At 46.4% G+C, this 17,839-nt stretch overlaps 1 protein-coding gene across 2 annotated transcripts in view; it reads left to right on the plus strand.

The window, feature by feature from the left end:
- The first annotated feature begins 11,795 nt into the window (after positions 1-11,795).
- The window catches only part of IGF1R (insulin like growth factor 1 receptor), a 280,712-nt gene continuing 274,668 nt past the window's right edge, over positions 11,796-17,839 (plus strand). Inside the window, exon 1 of one of the 2 annotated variants that reach the window (XM_010962914.3) lies at positions 11,796-12,961. In XM_010962914.3, the coding sequence (XP_010961216.3) occupies positions 12,868-12,961 (94 nt within the window). In that variant the 5' untranslated portion in view covers positions 11,796-12,867. Of the gene's footprint in view, positions 12,962-14,392; positions 14,451-17,839 lie in introns of those variants that run through there. The other variant, XM_074353927.1, reaches the window with a different exon arrangement.

Here is a 17,839-nt window from a genome sequence, read left to right on the forward strand (position 1 = left end):
TATCTCCCAGCTTTTCAATTATACACAAAATTTAAAAATTCCTGCCAAATTTTATGATAATAAAAATGGCTAAGGAGGAGGAGGATGATAAAAGAGACTAAATCAGTAAATCGAGAGAGGAGCCTGGTGCAGAACTACAAGCATGGCATAAGCACCCCCCCTTCTCCGCCCCCATCTGTGGTCCATTGAAAAGCAAGAAGCTAGCAGCAGCCCAGTGGCAGCTGATTCATGGTAAACAGGTGAGGGGATGGTATTTGTAAGAATATTCAACATATCATCTCTTTTGTGGTGTACATTTTTTCTACTGTCATATGTGTGAACCAAGAGGAAATGTTTAATGAAAATTTAATGTCTCTATTGCAAACGTCAAAGCACATCTCTCTGCTGCAGATCAGGGAGGGTGGGGGTGGTGCTGGTTTCCAAGGAAAATGTCCAGAGGCCCCTTGATCTTTCTTCACTCCCACTCCCACAGGCTGGTGTCCCCAGCTCAAAGGGAAGTGCCATGTGCCCTTCTCCATTTCCTCCCTCAGTAATGACTTTGGTGCTTTTTCTTGGCTGTGATCTTTGGAGATTCTTCAGAAGCTCCCACCTATTCCCTCCTCCCATGGTCAGGAGACATCTAACTGGCACGGAGATCTGCTCCCATCAACACCCCCTACTTCTTGGATGTGGTCCATTTTCCCATGAGCAACAGAGAGCAGCTTTTGAGAGGCCTCAAAAATGTCCTACTCTGTTAACGGGATTTTAGCACCTAGCAGCAATTTTTACTTCTGAAATGAGGGCCTCGGCTGCTCTGTCTCTAGGGAGCCCTGCACACCCCAGGATCGGCCTCAGCCTCCGTTGACCTGAGGCCCCGCCCTCCTCTGCCCTCACTCTCTGCCTCACCACACAGTCTCCCCTGGGGTATCTTGTAACAGGCGGTGATTTTTAAACTGTTTTTACGTAGTGAAAATATTTTTTTCCAAATGAACTATTGAGCCAAAATCCAACCTCTAAAATAGCCTGAAGCAGAGTGGAGCTTGGATGGGGGAACTGGTCATATCTCTCCAGAATCAACTCAGCCAAGGAGGGACTGCCAGCACCCCACACATCCTGGGAACAGAGCTGAGGAATGCTTGATGGAAGAAAACAGTCACTGGTCACTCACCTTGTCAAATTTCTTGATTACAAACAGCAAAATCTAATTCTAGGCTCCCTAATCAGTGGAGGAATTCATTGAAAGGCTGACACATAGCTGAGAGTTACAAGGAAGGCGGGAAGAACCAGGTTCAGAAAAAAGAACCAAAAGGGTCTAGGTCAGCTGAGCTTCTGAGAAGAAAGGCGTGTATGGACATAGAGTTTATGTCCTGCACCATTCCAGAGTGCCATTTTCTAGACTTGTGCAGTGTACAACCTGCACAGCCATCCATGACGATCCTGAGCTGGACCCCTGGAATTCCTTGGAAGGTGATGTTCAGATGCTAGGCAGTCCAGAACAACAGTGTCCTTCCTGTTCCTGTGTGCCAAGGGCTTCACCTATTTCGGCTTATTTCATCCTCTTCCACAGCCCACAGAGCATCATAAAAATTGTAGGGAGCCCTTGTTAAAAATGCAGATTTCTACATTTTGCCCTCTAGGAATCTATCTGATAAAAAAAGTTCTGGGCTGCAGCCTGGGAAGTTTTGTTTTACAAACACCTCAGCTGAGTTTGATGGGGTGGTACAGAACACATGCTTGGAGAAACACCACTGGGCATGTCAAATTTTATCCTTGCCATTTACAGACAGGGAAAGTTTCACTTACCCAAGATCACAAAACTGGCAATTTGCAAAGAGGAGGATTGAACCCAAACCCTTCTGGCCCCAAATCATGTGCACTTTTCAGTATACTCAAGAGATCTCTCTCTGTACCTGTTTCCAAAACTTTAGTTCCTTGCTGTCCCAAATGTCACTTCATATGTTTCTTTAAAGTGATTGTATTAAAAATAAGACTTTAAATGTATTTGAAAAGAAAAAAAATGTTTGTTGTTTCCATAAATAGAGAAACAGTGTCATTTTCTACTTGCTATAAATGGGAGGTAACTCTAAAAGTCACAGATCCTGGGCCCACACCTGGGAGGCAGGAGGTTTGCCAGTCCTCAAGCAATGGCAGCCTCCACACTGAGCCCACTTGCTTACCACTGCCACCGACACACAAGCAAACAAACTTGACCTTCATATTATACACATGAGGTTTTCTTAACCTGAGGTGCAAGTATGGGGTCAGAGGTGAGGTTTCCCCACCATGGGACAAATTCTTCATGCTGGAGCAATGTGAATGTTTCCCTGAGTTGAGGGTCCACAGCCTTCATATAAGTCTCAAAGGAACCCAGTGTTCAAGAGATTAAGAACTGCTGCCAGGAATGAATGTTTCCAATCTTGTTTTTCTCTTTAGCTCCTATCCTATGTTACCTAAGCTTCAAGGATCCTTCCAGGTGTGCTTTGGTGGTCTTCATCCTTCCCATGTGGTTTTCAGGGACTTGTTCTGAAAGGACGTTTTGCCTGTGTTTCCAGGAGTGCTCCCTGGAAGGGTCCAAGCCATCAAAGGAAGGTCTATGCTGTGAATGGACCATGACATGAAAAATCTTTTCACCCAGATGTCTGCTCTGAAAATAATCTGCACCTTGGTCTGAATAGTCTAATAAGTTGAATTATGGCTGACAGATGGTGAGAGCCAGGTTTCTCACTATCAGAGTGGGAGCACGGAGAGGAGGTCAGAATGACCCATGTGCTAATGGACTAGAGATGGAGACTCAGTACAAGAGTCCCATGTTAGTTCATGTTTAGTTTAATCTAGGTACAGATATATGCAAATACACGAGTACACACACACACACACACACACACACACACACACACACTCTCTCTCTCTCTCTCTCTCTTCCTTGGTCTCTCATCTGAGAAAGCCTAAAAGCAATGACACTGTAGTAGCAATAAGCACACCCAGTACCCAGATTTTTGTTTCTAATAGAATCCTCCGATAGAAGGAACCTGACCTCTTGGAAAGATGATTGCTTCTAGGACTGGGGCAGGAGCTATATAGATGGAGTATCTTATATGTGAAATCTAAACAAACAAACAAAACATAAATACAAAACAGAAACAGACTCATAGACATAGAATACAAACTTGTGGTTGCCAAGGGGGCGGGGAGTGGGAAGGGATAGACTGGGATTTCAAAATGCAGAATAGATAAACAAGATTATACTGTATAGCACAGGGAAATATATACAAGATCTTGTGGAAGCTCACGGTGAAAAAGAATGTGACAATGAATATATATATGTTCAGGTATAACTGAAAAATTGTGCTCTACACTGGAATTTGACACAACATTGTAAAATGATTATAAATCAATAAAAAAAAGTTTAAAAAATGGGTAATCTTGTGGTGCCAGAAAATAAGGAGGCATTAAAAACAAACAAAAAAACCTCCAAGAACCAAGAAAATGCTATGATGGGAGTATGTCAAAGGGACCCAGGAACCAACTGAAAGAACTCCCAACAGCTAAAGCTGAAACAAACTGAGCAAAACAAAATACTTCTGTATTATAACCCAAAATATGAAATAAATATACAAGAGTCCATACTGATACAAATAATGATGAAAGAAAGAAAGAAATGGGGAAAATAGACAGATCTCTCATGCAGAAGAACTCCAAATAACCAATGGAGAAACTCCACCTTGGAGGAGGGGGGAGTATAACTTCTCACTCCTCAAGCATAGTGGCATTTTTTCAAAAAGGACAATATGGAAAGAGAGGGGGAGAGAGAGTAACAGTGGAGAAAAGGGATAAATTCTCCCTCAACCAGGTGATCCAGGTCAACATCAGCAGTGATGTCAGGATGAGCATGTGCATCCTTAATAGGAGATGACAAGACTGGCACTTGGCCTCCTTGGCCTTCCTTCCCGAAACACATTATCCCAGTCTAACCATGAGAAAAACACCAGACAAATTCCAACTGGGAACAGTCTACAGAATACCTGACTAATGCTTTTCAAAGCTATCAAGGTCTTGAAAAACAGGGAACGTCTGAGAAGCTATCACAGCCAAAAGCTGCCCGAGGAGACATGACCCCTAAGGGTGATATGAAATCCTGGGTGGGCTCCTGGAACAGGAAATAGACATGAGGGGAAAACTGCAGAAATCCTAATAAAGTATGAACTTTAGTTAGTGACAATGTATCAATATTGGTTCATTACTTGTGACAAATGTACAATACTAATAGAAGGTGTTAATAATAGAGGAAATTGGGTTTGGTGTATACGGGAACCCTCTGTACTCTTTGCAAAAATCCTGTAAATCTAAATTGTCCTAAAACTCAAAGTTCACTTAAAAAAAGCAATAAAAATTATAAAATAGTTCAAGCATAAAGAAAAGTACAGAAAATAACTAAACAGACACACCTGTATCCATCATCTAAGTTTAACAGATGCTCACATTTTGCCCCATTTGCCGCAGATCTCTTTTGTCTTTTCAAGAAATATAATGTTACCAGTTTGGCTCAAATTACTTTCTATTCCTTTCCTCCCTCATTCCCAGAGGTAATATCTGAAGTTATTATTTACCATTTCCATGCATACTTCATACTTCTGCTACCTATGTGCCTTTCCATTAACAACACATGCTGTTGTTTTTGTGTTAATAGTTACATAAACAGTAGCATGTGGTTATTTAACTTCTGCAGGTTGCTCCTCCACACACTACTGGTTGTTATATTTAGCCAAGTTGATGACTTAGATCTAGTTCATTCATAGTAATCTCTGAATGATACCCCATTGCAAGAATAATGCACCTTTATTCATCCTTCCACTGAGGGACAGTTAGATTGTTTCTAGTTTTTTGTTTTTTTTTTTTTTTACTGTTGAAAATAATGTTCCAATTAACATTCTTCTATGTGTCTTCTGGTGCATATGTCAAAAGTTTTTAGGGTATACTTTTTATGAGCGGAATTGTGGGGTTGTGGAGTAACTGCCTTATGGCTATGGCCAAGTTACTCTCCAAAGTGCAGGGACTAATTATCTTCCCAGGAGCAGTGACTAAGAATTCAGTTCTCCCGCTCATCCCTGTGAACAACTGGTACAGTCCAATTCTTAATTTTGCCAACCAGGTTGCTGAGTATATTTTCATGCTTAGTGGCCGTTCTGGTTTCATCAGTGAATTGCCTGTTTATAGCTATTGCCTTTTTTGGCACTGAGTTGCTTATAAATTTCTTACTGGATAAATATTTAATTTGTTACAAAGGTAATACAAGGTGCTCAGATATCTTAACCCAGCGACATACTGGAGCGGGCTCATGGGGTCTCCGCAAAAGCCAGTTGTAGAAGTCTTCAGAACTTTGTACTCAATGACCTCACGTTGGCAGCTTAAATTAGCCATGGTGGGATTTTTACACAAGGGAAATTGGCAAGCTTTACAAATCAGGGCTCCCACCCCCTACCTCCAACCCCACATAGCCTGTTGTCCAACACAACAGCATGCTCTAGTTATGTTAACCTCTCCTTTGCTCCCACTTGCCCTCCCACAATGTGTTTGGTTTGAAAGGAATCCCTGACCTCCTAACTTGACTTTTCAGCTTAACGGAACCGGGCTTTGGACCTCTTGCAGGACCTACTTCATCACAGTTACTACAGTATAAGATCTATTCAATATCCTGTTAAACTAATGTATCTTGAACAACTTCGAAGCTGTTCGCTACTCATTCAAAGCCAAGGCAGGCTCCTTCGGTGGACGTCAGACACAGCTATCCAAGTATAGACGTAGAATCCAAATATCCAGTGATCCTGGGACTGGAAGGGACCTCAGATATTACCCTGTCGGCCTCTCAGTCAATCTGGTGCTTCCTTGGATAGTTTCCCCAGCAGGTGTGGGTCCAGTCTCTACATCCCGATGACACCAAGCTCTTTCCCACACAAGGCGGTGCTGCAAGCTGAGCCTGTAAGATAATGCCACTTAGTTGTTTCCACTGGAAAAGAAGAAACATTCTTAAAAAGAACTGACATCTACTTTCCTTCCCATAGGTCTGGCTCTGCCCATTGGAGTTACCCGCTCAAGTCTAATCATCATTTTCCAGGCATGTGTCTGCTGCTCTGCAGTGTGGAGACCACATCTGGAAAACCAAGTTGTTCACATTTGTCTGTGGAGGACCATTGATGAGCAGCAGACACCTGCAGAACTTGAAGCTCTCACTTTTTTGTAGTGTGTCCATGTGGTCAGAAGCAGAGGTTGCTGTTGTTAAAGAGCCTGACACATTGATGTTGCTGATTATTTTTTTTAACTTAAGAAATGTACAAATATATTCTACAGAGTAAGGTTCCATTAGAACTTAATATCCCAAAGAGAACATTTTGCGGGATCATTCTCAATGATCAATAAAGTGATGATTCCTTTTGTGGATTGCCCATGGCCACTTGCCGTATCCCCCGCTGTGGTGATGTTCCTCCCTGTCTTTCCATCCCTATAGTCTTAGAATATATATATATGGGAATTCAGAACTGCTGGGGGAAAAAAAGTGTTCTGCTCTAAGAAACCCTAATGTGTGAAAAATCTGCATTAATAAAACAAATTTAAAAGCAATTATTCCCTGAGTCTGTCGCCTGGGCACTGATTTATAGACTGCTAATTACAAAGAAGGCAAAGGTAGGAGCTGTAGGATGGGACACCAAGGCACCACTCTCAATTAAAAACCAAAGAAAGAAATCATGGCATTTTAAGAAGCAGAAAGGTCTACTTCAGTATGATCATTTCACAGAGGAGAAAACAGAGAGGCTAAGCAACCTGCACCAAGTCACACAGCTTTGCGTGGGCAGGGCAGAGAAGCCACTTGTCTCCTTCTGGCATGCTGCTGGTAAAACATCTCCGAGCTGGTGGCATTTATCAGACCGAACAGATATTTTGATTTTACCCCACTTTTCAGGTACTTCTAAGACACATTTCAAAAACGAAGAAGCATCTTTTGTGCTCTTTGCCAGCCAAGGGTCCTTATGTTTGAAAGTTAAACCACGCAGAGGAGTAAAGACAGCACACCCATCTCAGAGTCCAATCACAGCAGATGACAAGTGAAGAGATGGAGCCATTACAGCGCTCCTGGTACTGCTATTTTCCCACAGATTACCACGTGGGGAGTTGAGCTTGCTTACTCTCAGGTTTGTGCCAGTTTATGGAAGGCTGTGCAGTAACTGAAGCCGTCCAGCCTCCACCTTGGATGGATGGTGAGCACAAGGGTGCCTGTCAATCCTGGCCCAGGCCTGGGTTTTCCAGGAACTTCTCTTACTGAAGTTTCACTGGAACGTAGTTCTGGAAGTAGTCACAAAAAGACGTCCTGCTGTCCCTGTCCCAAGGTTTTTCTGAAACCTCCACTTTGCTTTTATTGCTTTTAAGTTATCATGGAGGAATGTAGCACTTACGGGCCATGAGCTGGCTATCTGCACGCATCTAAAACAGAAAATCTTCTCAAGTTGAGTGTAAACAGAACTCAAGGAGACTGGGACTCGCATTGCTGTGGCTGTGCAGGGGCTGGAATCAACTAGAGATGCCTAGTCTTTTTCCTGCTCCTGGACTGCTTTGTGGAAACCCCTCGGTGGCTTCCACAGCTAAACCCCTTTACAGGGGACCTTAGGCAGATGTATCTCTGAACGTGTACTTCTTTGTAGAGACAGCTGCAGGCAGTGAGGTTGGAGATGAGCTCTACCAACTCACATGATAGCAAAAATGGAAAGCATTGTGCTAAGCTTTTTTAGAACAGCTGCAAAATTTCTGAATTACATAATGCACTTTTTAAAACTTAAAATTCAGATATAATTGCATCCATCTTAAGAGTACAGTTTGATGTGTTTTTGATGAATGCATCCACAACCTCCACAACCATGCTTTTGAGGCTCATCCATGTTTTTGTGTGTATTAACTGTTCGTTCCTTTTTATTGGTAAGTAGTACTGTGTTGAATGAATGTATCACAATTTGTTTGTCCTTTTCCCTTCTGAGGTATATTTGGGTTGTTTCCAGCTTTTTTGCTATTATTAACAAAGCAACTAACAACATTCCCACACAGGTCTCTTTGTGGACATATTTTCATTTCTTTTGTGAAATAGCTAGATTTTGTATAATTGCTAGATCATAAGTTAGGTGTATGTTTAACTTGATAGCAAACTGCCAGACAGTTTACATAATGAACTCATAATTAATGAAACAGACTACCTGTGAAGTGAATTCTTTTACATTTTTTTTTGTTTCATAATTTTTCATCTTGAATTGCACTGACAGGATATAAGTACGTATTCTTTGAGATACATCCTGAAGGATAAGACCTTGATTAACTATACAATTTTAGTGGTTTTTAATGCTGCTGATTTGTGTACAGAAACAGCTTGGAATCTGGAGGAATCATGTTGGAAAACTGGGATGATCTCTTCCATGGATCTCTCTCATATTTTTCTTTATTATCTTTAATATTTTATACATGAAAAAATATGTGTAATGTATGTGTTAGTTGTAAAGCATAATAATAAAGTGGAAATCTGTAAATCTGCCACCCAATCTGAGGATGAACATATTTCCAAGAACATCGCATGTGCCTTTGGGTGTCCCAGACTCCTCCCAGAAGTAACCGGGATCCTGGACTCTGTGCTCTTTAAGAATGCCCTTGCTAAGACAAAAGCAAAACAGAGCAAAACAAAAATATTTTATCCTGAATATAATTATCTTGCTTTAAAAATTTGCCTCATAGTTTTTGTTTTCCCTGCTTTTAAGAGCTTTATCAAAATAGTATCAGGTGTGTAGTTTTTTCAGAACTTGACATTTCTTAGCATTGTGTTTCAAAGATCTGCTCAATGTTGTGTGTGCTGCAGGTTACTCACTCGCTACTGATAACATTCCTTTCTGGGAATATATCACAGAATATTGTGTTACTTGTCAACTGTCATTTGTGCTGTTTCTTATATTTTTCACTTGGTATATATTACATTCGTGGGAGGGAGTCTGGTATATTTAGCACAATAATTTGAGATATAACTGTTTTCAAGTAAACAGCTTTTAAAAAGTGAAAATGAACAACCAGTTTCGTTCCAGAATGAGGTAAATTTATGATACCTGGGGAAAATTGCATAAAACAAAAAGCATGACGTATTGGCAGTGCAGTTGTAAAGCAAAGACCCCAATTAATGTTTTATTACCTACTTTATTTCCAAGGTTGGAAAAATAAGTTTGACTTTGGTATGTAGAAGGTAATAACTGAAGAAAATATAAACCACCTTCTTTGTCTATGGAGTCAAGTTAGAGCTGAAAGGAAACCTAAATTTTGATTCTTTTTCTAAGTTTTCAGCTATATAATTAAAAAATCTAATTTCACTGTCAAAAAATAATTTAATCTTATCGATTTTCTAGTACCTTAGAAAGGAAATATTTTAAAAATTCACAAATGAAAAACATTTTGGTAAAAAAACCCCCAAACTCCTGCAATTTAAATAACTGGATGCCTTTTTCTTTACTCCATACACCCCCTTATGTTCTCAGGGACAACTGAATGGATCTACTAATATTAAAAATACAGTGTGTAGTATTTAAAGATTTTATATTAGCATCATCCTTTAAAAAATAAGCTCTAAACTTTTGTCTTAATTTACAAGTATGTATTAAAAATTCTGGATACTAACTATAAAGAAAATATAGCAATGATATTCCTTTACATTAAACTGCAAAGTGGGTCTGTAGGCATCAAGACCAGTCTCATGCAGGGAATTCTCTGAAGAAATATTTGGAAATTAGTAGACTAAATTTTAATTATTCATATGGTAGTGCCCTCTTTTAAAATGATACGTACTAAATTTAAATTTCTTTTTAAAGATTCTAATACATTTCTTCCTTTGTTAATGTCCAGGAATATCTAAAACGGGAACATTTTATTTAAAAATTAAGCTGAATTTCAGTTAAACAAAACAATCTCACATAAAGGACTTTCTTAAATAAAAAAGATTTATTTACTTTCTATCCAACTGACTCACTGAATTGAGTTAAAAATTTCCAAGGGGAAAAATGATCTAGGGAATAAATATAGGGGGAGAAAGAGCTAGATTTCCACTATAATAGCTTTTGACTTTTTTTCAGCTCTTAATTAAAAAAATTATTTACGAACGATGGGATGCATAATGTAACACAGAAATCTCTTACAATTGAGTAAAAAAAGAAACCTACCTTTCCTTTAGAACAGATGCCCGCTGCCTGATTGTTTTTGAGACACTTCTCCTCAATCTACACATTCACAACTTTTTTTTATTAGCCATCTTATTTTTATTTATTATTGATGTCAATTAGCCTGAGTCATGAAACCGGACCACATTCAAGGCGACACGTGGTCCAATCATCATTTTTAAAAGTCTACGTATTTCAAACTCCTCTCTCTCTAGCTATTCCTGGGCTGTTTCCCGCTTGGAGGACCTGGTCTCGTAGAATTATTCATTAGATGGCAGTCCTAGGGCAGTCTCGCTCTGGGGAAACCTCTCCTTGGTCAAATTCAAGAAAACCACAGAGGAGACTGGGCTGGCGCTGGTTTCTAGTCACTTACAGAGCGAAGGAGGCAAGAGGGACGTGCCCGGGAGGACCTCAGGCAGGTGCGGTTGGGTTTCCGCTGTGACCACTCATCGTGCTTGCGTGCGGCGTGTTCGCGGGTCCCAAACCCAACCTGGAGACCCGTCTCGGCCCTGGCCCCGCAACCCTTTCTTCGGGATCCCTTCGGACACGCCCCCTAGTCTCGGGGGTCCAGCAGCCCCGCACTGTGCACGCGCCCCGGCCGCTCCCCGCAGCCGCCCACGTGGTGGAGCTAGGAGCCGCGCTAGTTGGCGCGGATCTCTCCGGACTGGCCGCGGGTCGTGGAGGCCCGGCCAGCACTACCCAGCGGGGCAGGCCCCCAGTCCGGGCCCCCATATTTCCTCTCCCGGAGGGAGGGAGGCGACACTCCGGGCCAGTCCTCCCCGGCGCCTGCCGCGCCCCCTGGCGGCAGCCGTGGGGACGCGCCCTGGGCACGCGGGGCAGCCTGTCTGGGCCCCCCTTCCCAGGCTAATGGCCCCGCGGGCTGTCTCCCCTTGCTCCCGGGGCCCAGCCACGCGGGTCGCGCCCTTCCCCCTAGCTGCCCGAGAGCCTTGCAACTGTAGGCTCCCCAGTGGCGACGCCGCGGCCGCCCCAGCCTTGCGTGAAAGTGCCCGCCTTAGTAGCCTGGGGGTCTCCTTTCTCCCAGGTGTGCCCCACCCGCCACGTTCAGGCTTTCTAGCATGCTGCGAAAAAATGCCGCATGCACGCACTTATTTATTTATTTTGCAACAGCTGCAAGAAACAATGAAGCTTTTCAAGAACCGGGGAAAGGCGCTTTCCAGCCGTGCTGTTGTTGTTTTCAATGAACCTCTCGGGCCCCGCACTCCCCGCCCACCCCGCCCCAGCCCCTCCTTCGTCTCCCCTGCTAGCTTCTCCGCCGATCCCGGACCGGCGCCGGGGGCATTGTTTTTGGAGTCTTGCGGGAGGGGAGGGCGCGTGCAGGGTGGCCGGCGCAGTGCGGGTGGGGGCGGGAACGTGTGGGCGCGCGCGCGCGTGTGCTGGGGCGCGCGCCTGTGCCCGAGCGGGCGGGGGGCGGGGGCGGTGCCTAGCCGCTTCGCATCCCACGCCCGGGCTCCGCTCCGCACGTCCCTGGGATCCCGGGCTCCGGCTCTTGGCGCGCGCCGGCCTGGGCCAGGCCCTCCGCGCGCCGCGGCTGCGGCTGTGGCCGCTCCAGTGTGCGCGCGGGCGCGTGTGCGCGGTCCCGAGCGCGCGCGCGCGCGAGCCCCCAGTGTGTGGCAGCGGCGGCGGCAGCGGCGCGGCGAGGCTGAGGCTCTTGTTTACCAGCATTAACTCCGCTGAGCGGAAGAAAAAAAAAAAAAAGAAAAAAGAAAAAACCCGAGGAGGAGCGAGCGCACCAGGCGAACTCAAGAGGCGAGCGAGCGAGAGGGACGCCGCCGGCGAGCTTGCCCCCGGCGCGCCCGTGCCCGGCGCTTGCAGACCCTCGGCCCCGCTCCCCGGGCTCTCCACGCCCCTCCCGCGCGAGGGGAGCTCCACGGCGCGCCGCGCTCCTCGGCTTTGACCTTCAGCGAGCCGGAGCCCCCGCGCGCGGAGCCGGCGGCTGCGGGCGGGGGCCGGGCGGGGGCCGGCGCGGGGCGGCGGCGCGGAGCCCGGGCGGCGCGGCGGGAGTGCTGAGCGCGGCGCGGCCGGCCCGCCGCTTTGTGTGTGTCCTGGATTTGGGAAGGAGCTCGCGGCGGCGGCGGCGGCGGCGCTGAGGGAGGAGGCGGCGGCGGCGAGCGGAGCCCGGAGGAGGAGGAGGAGGGGGAGCCGCTCATTCATTTTTACGTCGCATTTCTGCCCCCGGCCGGCCTCGCCCGGGACCCGGACTTCGGGGCAATCTTGCTAACTGCGTCGCGCCCTCCGGCCGCGGAGGCTCGGGCGTCGGACAGCCTCCCCCTCTGTGTGGGGTCGGGTTTGTTTTTCCTCGCCGAGACGGATTTGGGCTTTGCCCCCTTTCTTTGCAGTTTTTTCCCTCTCCTGCCTCTCTGGGTTTGAAAATGGAGGCCGACGACGCCGACAGCCCGCCCCGGCGCGCCTCGGGTTCCCGACTCCGCCGAGCCCTGGGCCGCGGCTGCCGGCGCTGAGGGGCCGCCCCGCGCCGCCGCCCGCCCCGTCCGCGCAGCCCGGCGGACCCCGGCCGGCGCCGCCTTTGGAGTATTGTTTCCCTAGCCCTTGTTTTTGGAGGGGGGCGAAGACTGAGTTTGAGACTTTTTCTTTTCCTCCACCCCCCCTTTTTTTTTGAGAAAGGGGAATTTCGTCCCAAATAAAAGGAATGAAGTCTGGCTCCGGAGGAGGGTCCCCGACCTCGCTGTGGGGGCTCCTGTTTTTCTCCGCCGCGCTCTCGCTGTGGCCGACGAGTGGAGAAAGTGAGTATGTGCCCGCCGCCCGCGGCCACTGCGGGAACTTTTCCTCCGAGGGGCTGCGCCCTGTTTGCGAAACCCGAGTTGCCACCGTCGCAGCTGTCGGGCCCGGGGCTGGGGAGCCGCGGGGCGGGGCGCCGAGGGGCTCGGCCGGAAGGCGGAGGGGCCCCGGGCCCAGGCTCGTTAGTTTGGAGCCCCGAGGGCCCCGGCCCAGCGCATCCCCGCGCGGGAAGGGCCTCAGTGGCTTTCTCTTTCGCTGTCCCGAGAGCCCTGCCCCGGGGCCGGCTGTCTCCGCCGCGCTCACTCCCGGCGGCCCGCAGCCGGGTCAGGCGCTGGGGCTGCAGTTGGGAAGTTCGCGGCAGGCCGGACCCCACCACCAGCAGCTCACACCCCTCCCGGCGCGCGGGGCCGCCCCGCACTCAGCGCTGGTCCCCGCGCGACGCGCAGGAAGCGGTGACAGCTCCTGCGGCCGCGCGGCGCCCTCGGGGCTGGGGCAGACTCGGTTCCCAGTGGCGGGAGCGGGCAGACCACCGGCCCCGGGGGTGGAAGTTACCCTTGAGGCGGAGGTGCCCGGCAGGGAGGCCCCGTGGCCCCAGGACAGGTTCCTAAACACCCCAGGGCGGCCTCCTGTCGCCCAGCGCCTTGCCCCTTGGGCTCTTCGTGTTTCTGGCCTTCCCTGTCGCTTTCGCGGGTCCGCGGCGGGTTACCTGCCCGGGGCTGCCCAGTGCGGCTCCGGGGTGCGGGGACCATTCCCACCGAGACCCCCCCACCCTCCCGTGCAGCCCCTAAAAAACCGCGAGGTCGGGGGCCCTGATTCAGTCGGGGAGCTTCCGGGGAGCGCGTCCGGGCCCCCAGTTCACAGGGTTCTGGGACCTACTCCGGGTTTCTTTCGGCCCGTGGACGCTCTCCTCCTCCTGGAGGGCCGAGGGGGTGGTAGGGCAGCATCCGAATGTGCGGGAGTATGTGTGGTTGGAGCCGACGTGCATTGCCACACACGTGCTCATAATGTGGGGCTGTAGCTGCAGCCACAAGGCCGCACGGGGACACCTAGACGCCTGGCCCTGGCGAGAGGTGTCGTGCGCCGTCGTTTAAGGAGCTCCAGGGTCGGCGGCGGGGGTGTGGAGGAGGGTGTTTTGTTTTGCGAGCGCACAGCCCTGGCCTTGGCTTGGTGGCCAGAGTTCTGTTGCACGCCCTCCCCCTACCCCGCACTTCCTTTGTACATAGTTAATAAGCAATATCGCTCCACACGCTATCGCTTGCAATCGGATAGCTTTTGTTTTGGTAATGTCGGGCCCGGGTAGGGAAGTGCACGGAGCGAGGGAGGGAGAACTTAGGGCCCCGCGGTGTGTGGAGGGAGGAGAAGGAGGGGGTGCTGATCTTCTCAGAACATTCAAGTGTGGCTTTCTGGTACATTCGCGAAGGCAGGGTAACTTGAACACGATTAAAGTTTAAATGCAGTCACAGAACTGGGGCTGGGAACGGCGAGGGCGTGTTGGTGAGTAATGGTTGCCGAGGGTATGCAGGTGGTGCCAATTAACTCTGAAAAATCACGACTGAGACCTAAAGAGTGAGGGGGAGAACCAGGAGGCAGCGAGGGCTGCCTGACCCCATCGCAGGGGCAATTCCTAAAGGCTGTATAAACAAACCCTTCTTAACCTTTGTGTAAGAAATGAGTCCATGATGGGGTAAGAGCAGATTTTTATAGAATTAGCGTGTTTACTGCGTGGAGCAAGAGACTCAGATTGAGTCCCGACCTTCCACAAATCTGAGCTCTCCTGCTCTTTGTTTTCCAAACTTCTAGCACACTGGATTGGGCGAAAGGCTTTCGGCTCCCTTCTAAGGCTCACAGACGGTGTTTGGGGGGACACAGGAGGGTTTCTAGAGTTTAAAAGCGAAATATAGTTTGGGAGACACAGGAGAGTTAATCCATTTTGTTGTGGCATGCTGTTGAACTGTGTCGTGTCTCTAATTTGATTGTTTAATGTTAGTTAAGTTCTGAAATTCACAGTAGCAGGGATGGCCTTGGTTCTCTGATGCAGGAGTTGAGCATTTTAAAATTGGGTGTCTTGCTGTTTGAAGTTCTTTATGAAAAATATTCTTTGTGAAAGGTGCTTTTTTTTCCCCTTGAAAAAAGAGGCAGGAGGGGAAGGGGCGTTTTAATGTACTTTTATAATCCGAGATGCCAAAACTTTCTCAAGAATCCCTTGAAAATAGTTAGTTTCCGAAAGCTGGACGTATGGCCAGAAGGCATCCCAATCCTGATTGTGGTTTGTTGAAGTCCTAACTCACTACCTAACCCTCCCTACAGCTCTGAAGTTTTCAGGAGTAAATCATATGCTCAGTGTCAACGTATGTTCCGTTTTTAGTCCAAAAGGTGTGAGAATGCTTACTTCTGATAGAAACAAATGACTGAGTCCTATCAGAGATCAGCATTCTTTTGACCGTCTAGCATAGGCAGAAAGATTGGGGTGGTGTTGGTTCCTGTTGTGTTGGCCTATTTAGGAATTAGTGTTTTCTCTCAGAGTGTGATAACAGTAAGATGATTTTTTTTTTTTTTACTCTTTAACTTAGAAAATTTAGAAGTCTTGAAGTGGATGAAGTCATACAGACATTTGTATCAGTGTATCGTGAACAGAGCATCTAAGTAAGGGAGGTTTGGGAGTTAGGAGTGATAGCCAAATACTCTGATGGCTTTTGTTTAAAAAAAAATGCACTTTAACCATATTGTGGCCATCTCATTAAAAGGATTCAGTCATCTTTCTGCCCCAGGCACTGTCAGATCTACCCTATTGTCAGGGGAATGTAGGTACGTGAAAGGTTGGTGTTTAAAGAGGTTGCTGTTTTATTACCAGAAGAAGAATCTAGAATAAGAAGTTTGGAAAGAACGTAAACAGCAAATTATAGTTTAGCCTAGAAGGAAATAGCAAGTAAAAGGTACTTTTGTGGAGGGGTGGGCGTGAGTTGGAAGTTTAAAAGGTTATATGTTTGATTTGTCAAGAAGAATCAGAGAAGCCCAATGTGAAGAAATATGCTAAGGTTGGCTGGAAGAACCTTAAAAACACGATGCTAAGTGAAAGAAGTCAGTCACAAAAGACCACGTATTGTATGATTCCATTTATACGAAGTCCAGAGTAAGCGAATCCTTAGAGACTGCAAGTTGATTACTGGTTGCGTGGGGCTGAGGGGAGCAGGGAGTGGGGAGTGTGACTGCTAATGGGTATGGACTTTTTTGGGGTGATGAAAATGTTCTAAAATTGGACTGTGGTGATGGTTGCACAACTTTCTGAAAATACTAAAAACCATTGAATTGTACACTTTAAATTAGTGACTTTATGGTATGTGAATTATATCCCAATAAAGCTGTTTTTTTTAAAAAGAAATACGCAAAAATTGAAAAAGAATTCTTTGAGCATAGAATCTAGATTAAAATTATTAAGTCAGTTTGTCCAGCAGGTTGGTGTCTCTCTATCTCTCTTTTATTTATGGAGTTTTTCAGATCCATGAACTACAATAATACCAGAAACTGATCATTGAAGCTCTAACAGCAGAGGTTCAATGTCATTGGAGAAAGGGACAGACAGGAAAAAAGAATCTTGGTTAGACATAGCTCAAGTTGAGGATTGAGGGTTGCATTAAAACACACACACATATACACATACTAGTAGAGAAAGTTAGATTTGTAACAGTAAAATCCTTAACTGAGTCTGAGACAGTTTTGGTCTTTCCAAGATTAGAGTTTAGGAGCCGAGTCTGGATGGCGTTTTGTTTTTCCAGTTTTCTTATGTATGTTTTCCAACAAAGAAATAATTTGATGTTTTAAGATGATAAAGAATTTCCACTGTCTCTTTTGATACCCCATATTAACCACCCTGGTAGTAAAAACTGAGGAAGAACCGTCCATTTTAATGTAGCGGGCTCTTTTTTCCCCTTTTGTTGATTGTTTTACTTCTAAAACAGCACCAGAATCTGAGCAGGAAAAAGAATCCTTGTAGGATACAGCATTTTTTTTTTTCAGGCATACGATGATTAAAAAAAAAAAATTAAAATTTCTTTTTGAACAGAAGTTTTAAAAACTAGCAAAGGCATTTTTGTTTTCAAACTATTCTGTGTTTATCCAGATTTACCTTGGACTTTTAATAGGAAAAGACCTGAAGAATAATTGTTGTTTACATTTGTTTTTGGTCTTTATCTCAGGCTCAGTTTGCCAATAAAAATGTTTCCTGCTTTTCCTATTGTTGCAAGATCAAGGCAGTAATGAATATGAACTGTATCATTTTCACTTGTTGCCTTAGAGTTTTGCCAAGGAGAGCCCTCAAGGGACAGTAGCTTCCTTTTCAATCTGGTTTCATTTGTTTGGTAAGACTGCCGTAAGATGCAACTGAATCCAGCCAGCACTTATTGAGCACCTGCTGGATGGAAGCCGGACCCTGTGCTGCCTGAGCTTGCAAAGACAGAGAACTTTCCTTTTGTCCTTGGGACATTGTCTATAATCCTGTGTGAAACATAGTTGCTTGAAAATTCAGATGTTTTTCAGACTCAGCACAGGATACACAGTTCTCAAATAGACAGCAAACAACAATTTAAAGGCCCTTTAAAAACATTTCTATAGACTTAAGATAGGAAGCAAATCAGTGTTGTTGACCTTCTGAAGGCCTGTGCGGCACTGAGGCACAGTTGCCTTCTTAAGCCCTTTCCTCCTATTGTGGTGTCACTGTCAGGCCGTGACACACACGAGACAGTCACCCATCTCCATCAGCTGCCCTGCCTTCTTTATAGTTGGTTATGACAATTGTGATTAAAAATGGACAGTGTTGTAGTTACCACTTGCCAAAACTTTAGGGAGTTACGCGTGTGTATGTGAGCGTTGCATGGGACATGTTTTGA

Source organism: Camelus bactrianus, chromosome 27 (genome assembly GCF_048773025.1).
Source record: "Camelus bactrianus isolate YW-2024 breed Bactrian camel chromosome 27, ASM4877302v1, whole genome shotgun sequence".
NCBI classification, from domain to species: domain Eukaryota; kingdom Metazoa; phylum Chordata; class Mammalia; order Artiodactyla; family Camelidae; genus Camelus; species Camelus bactrianus.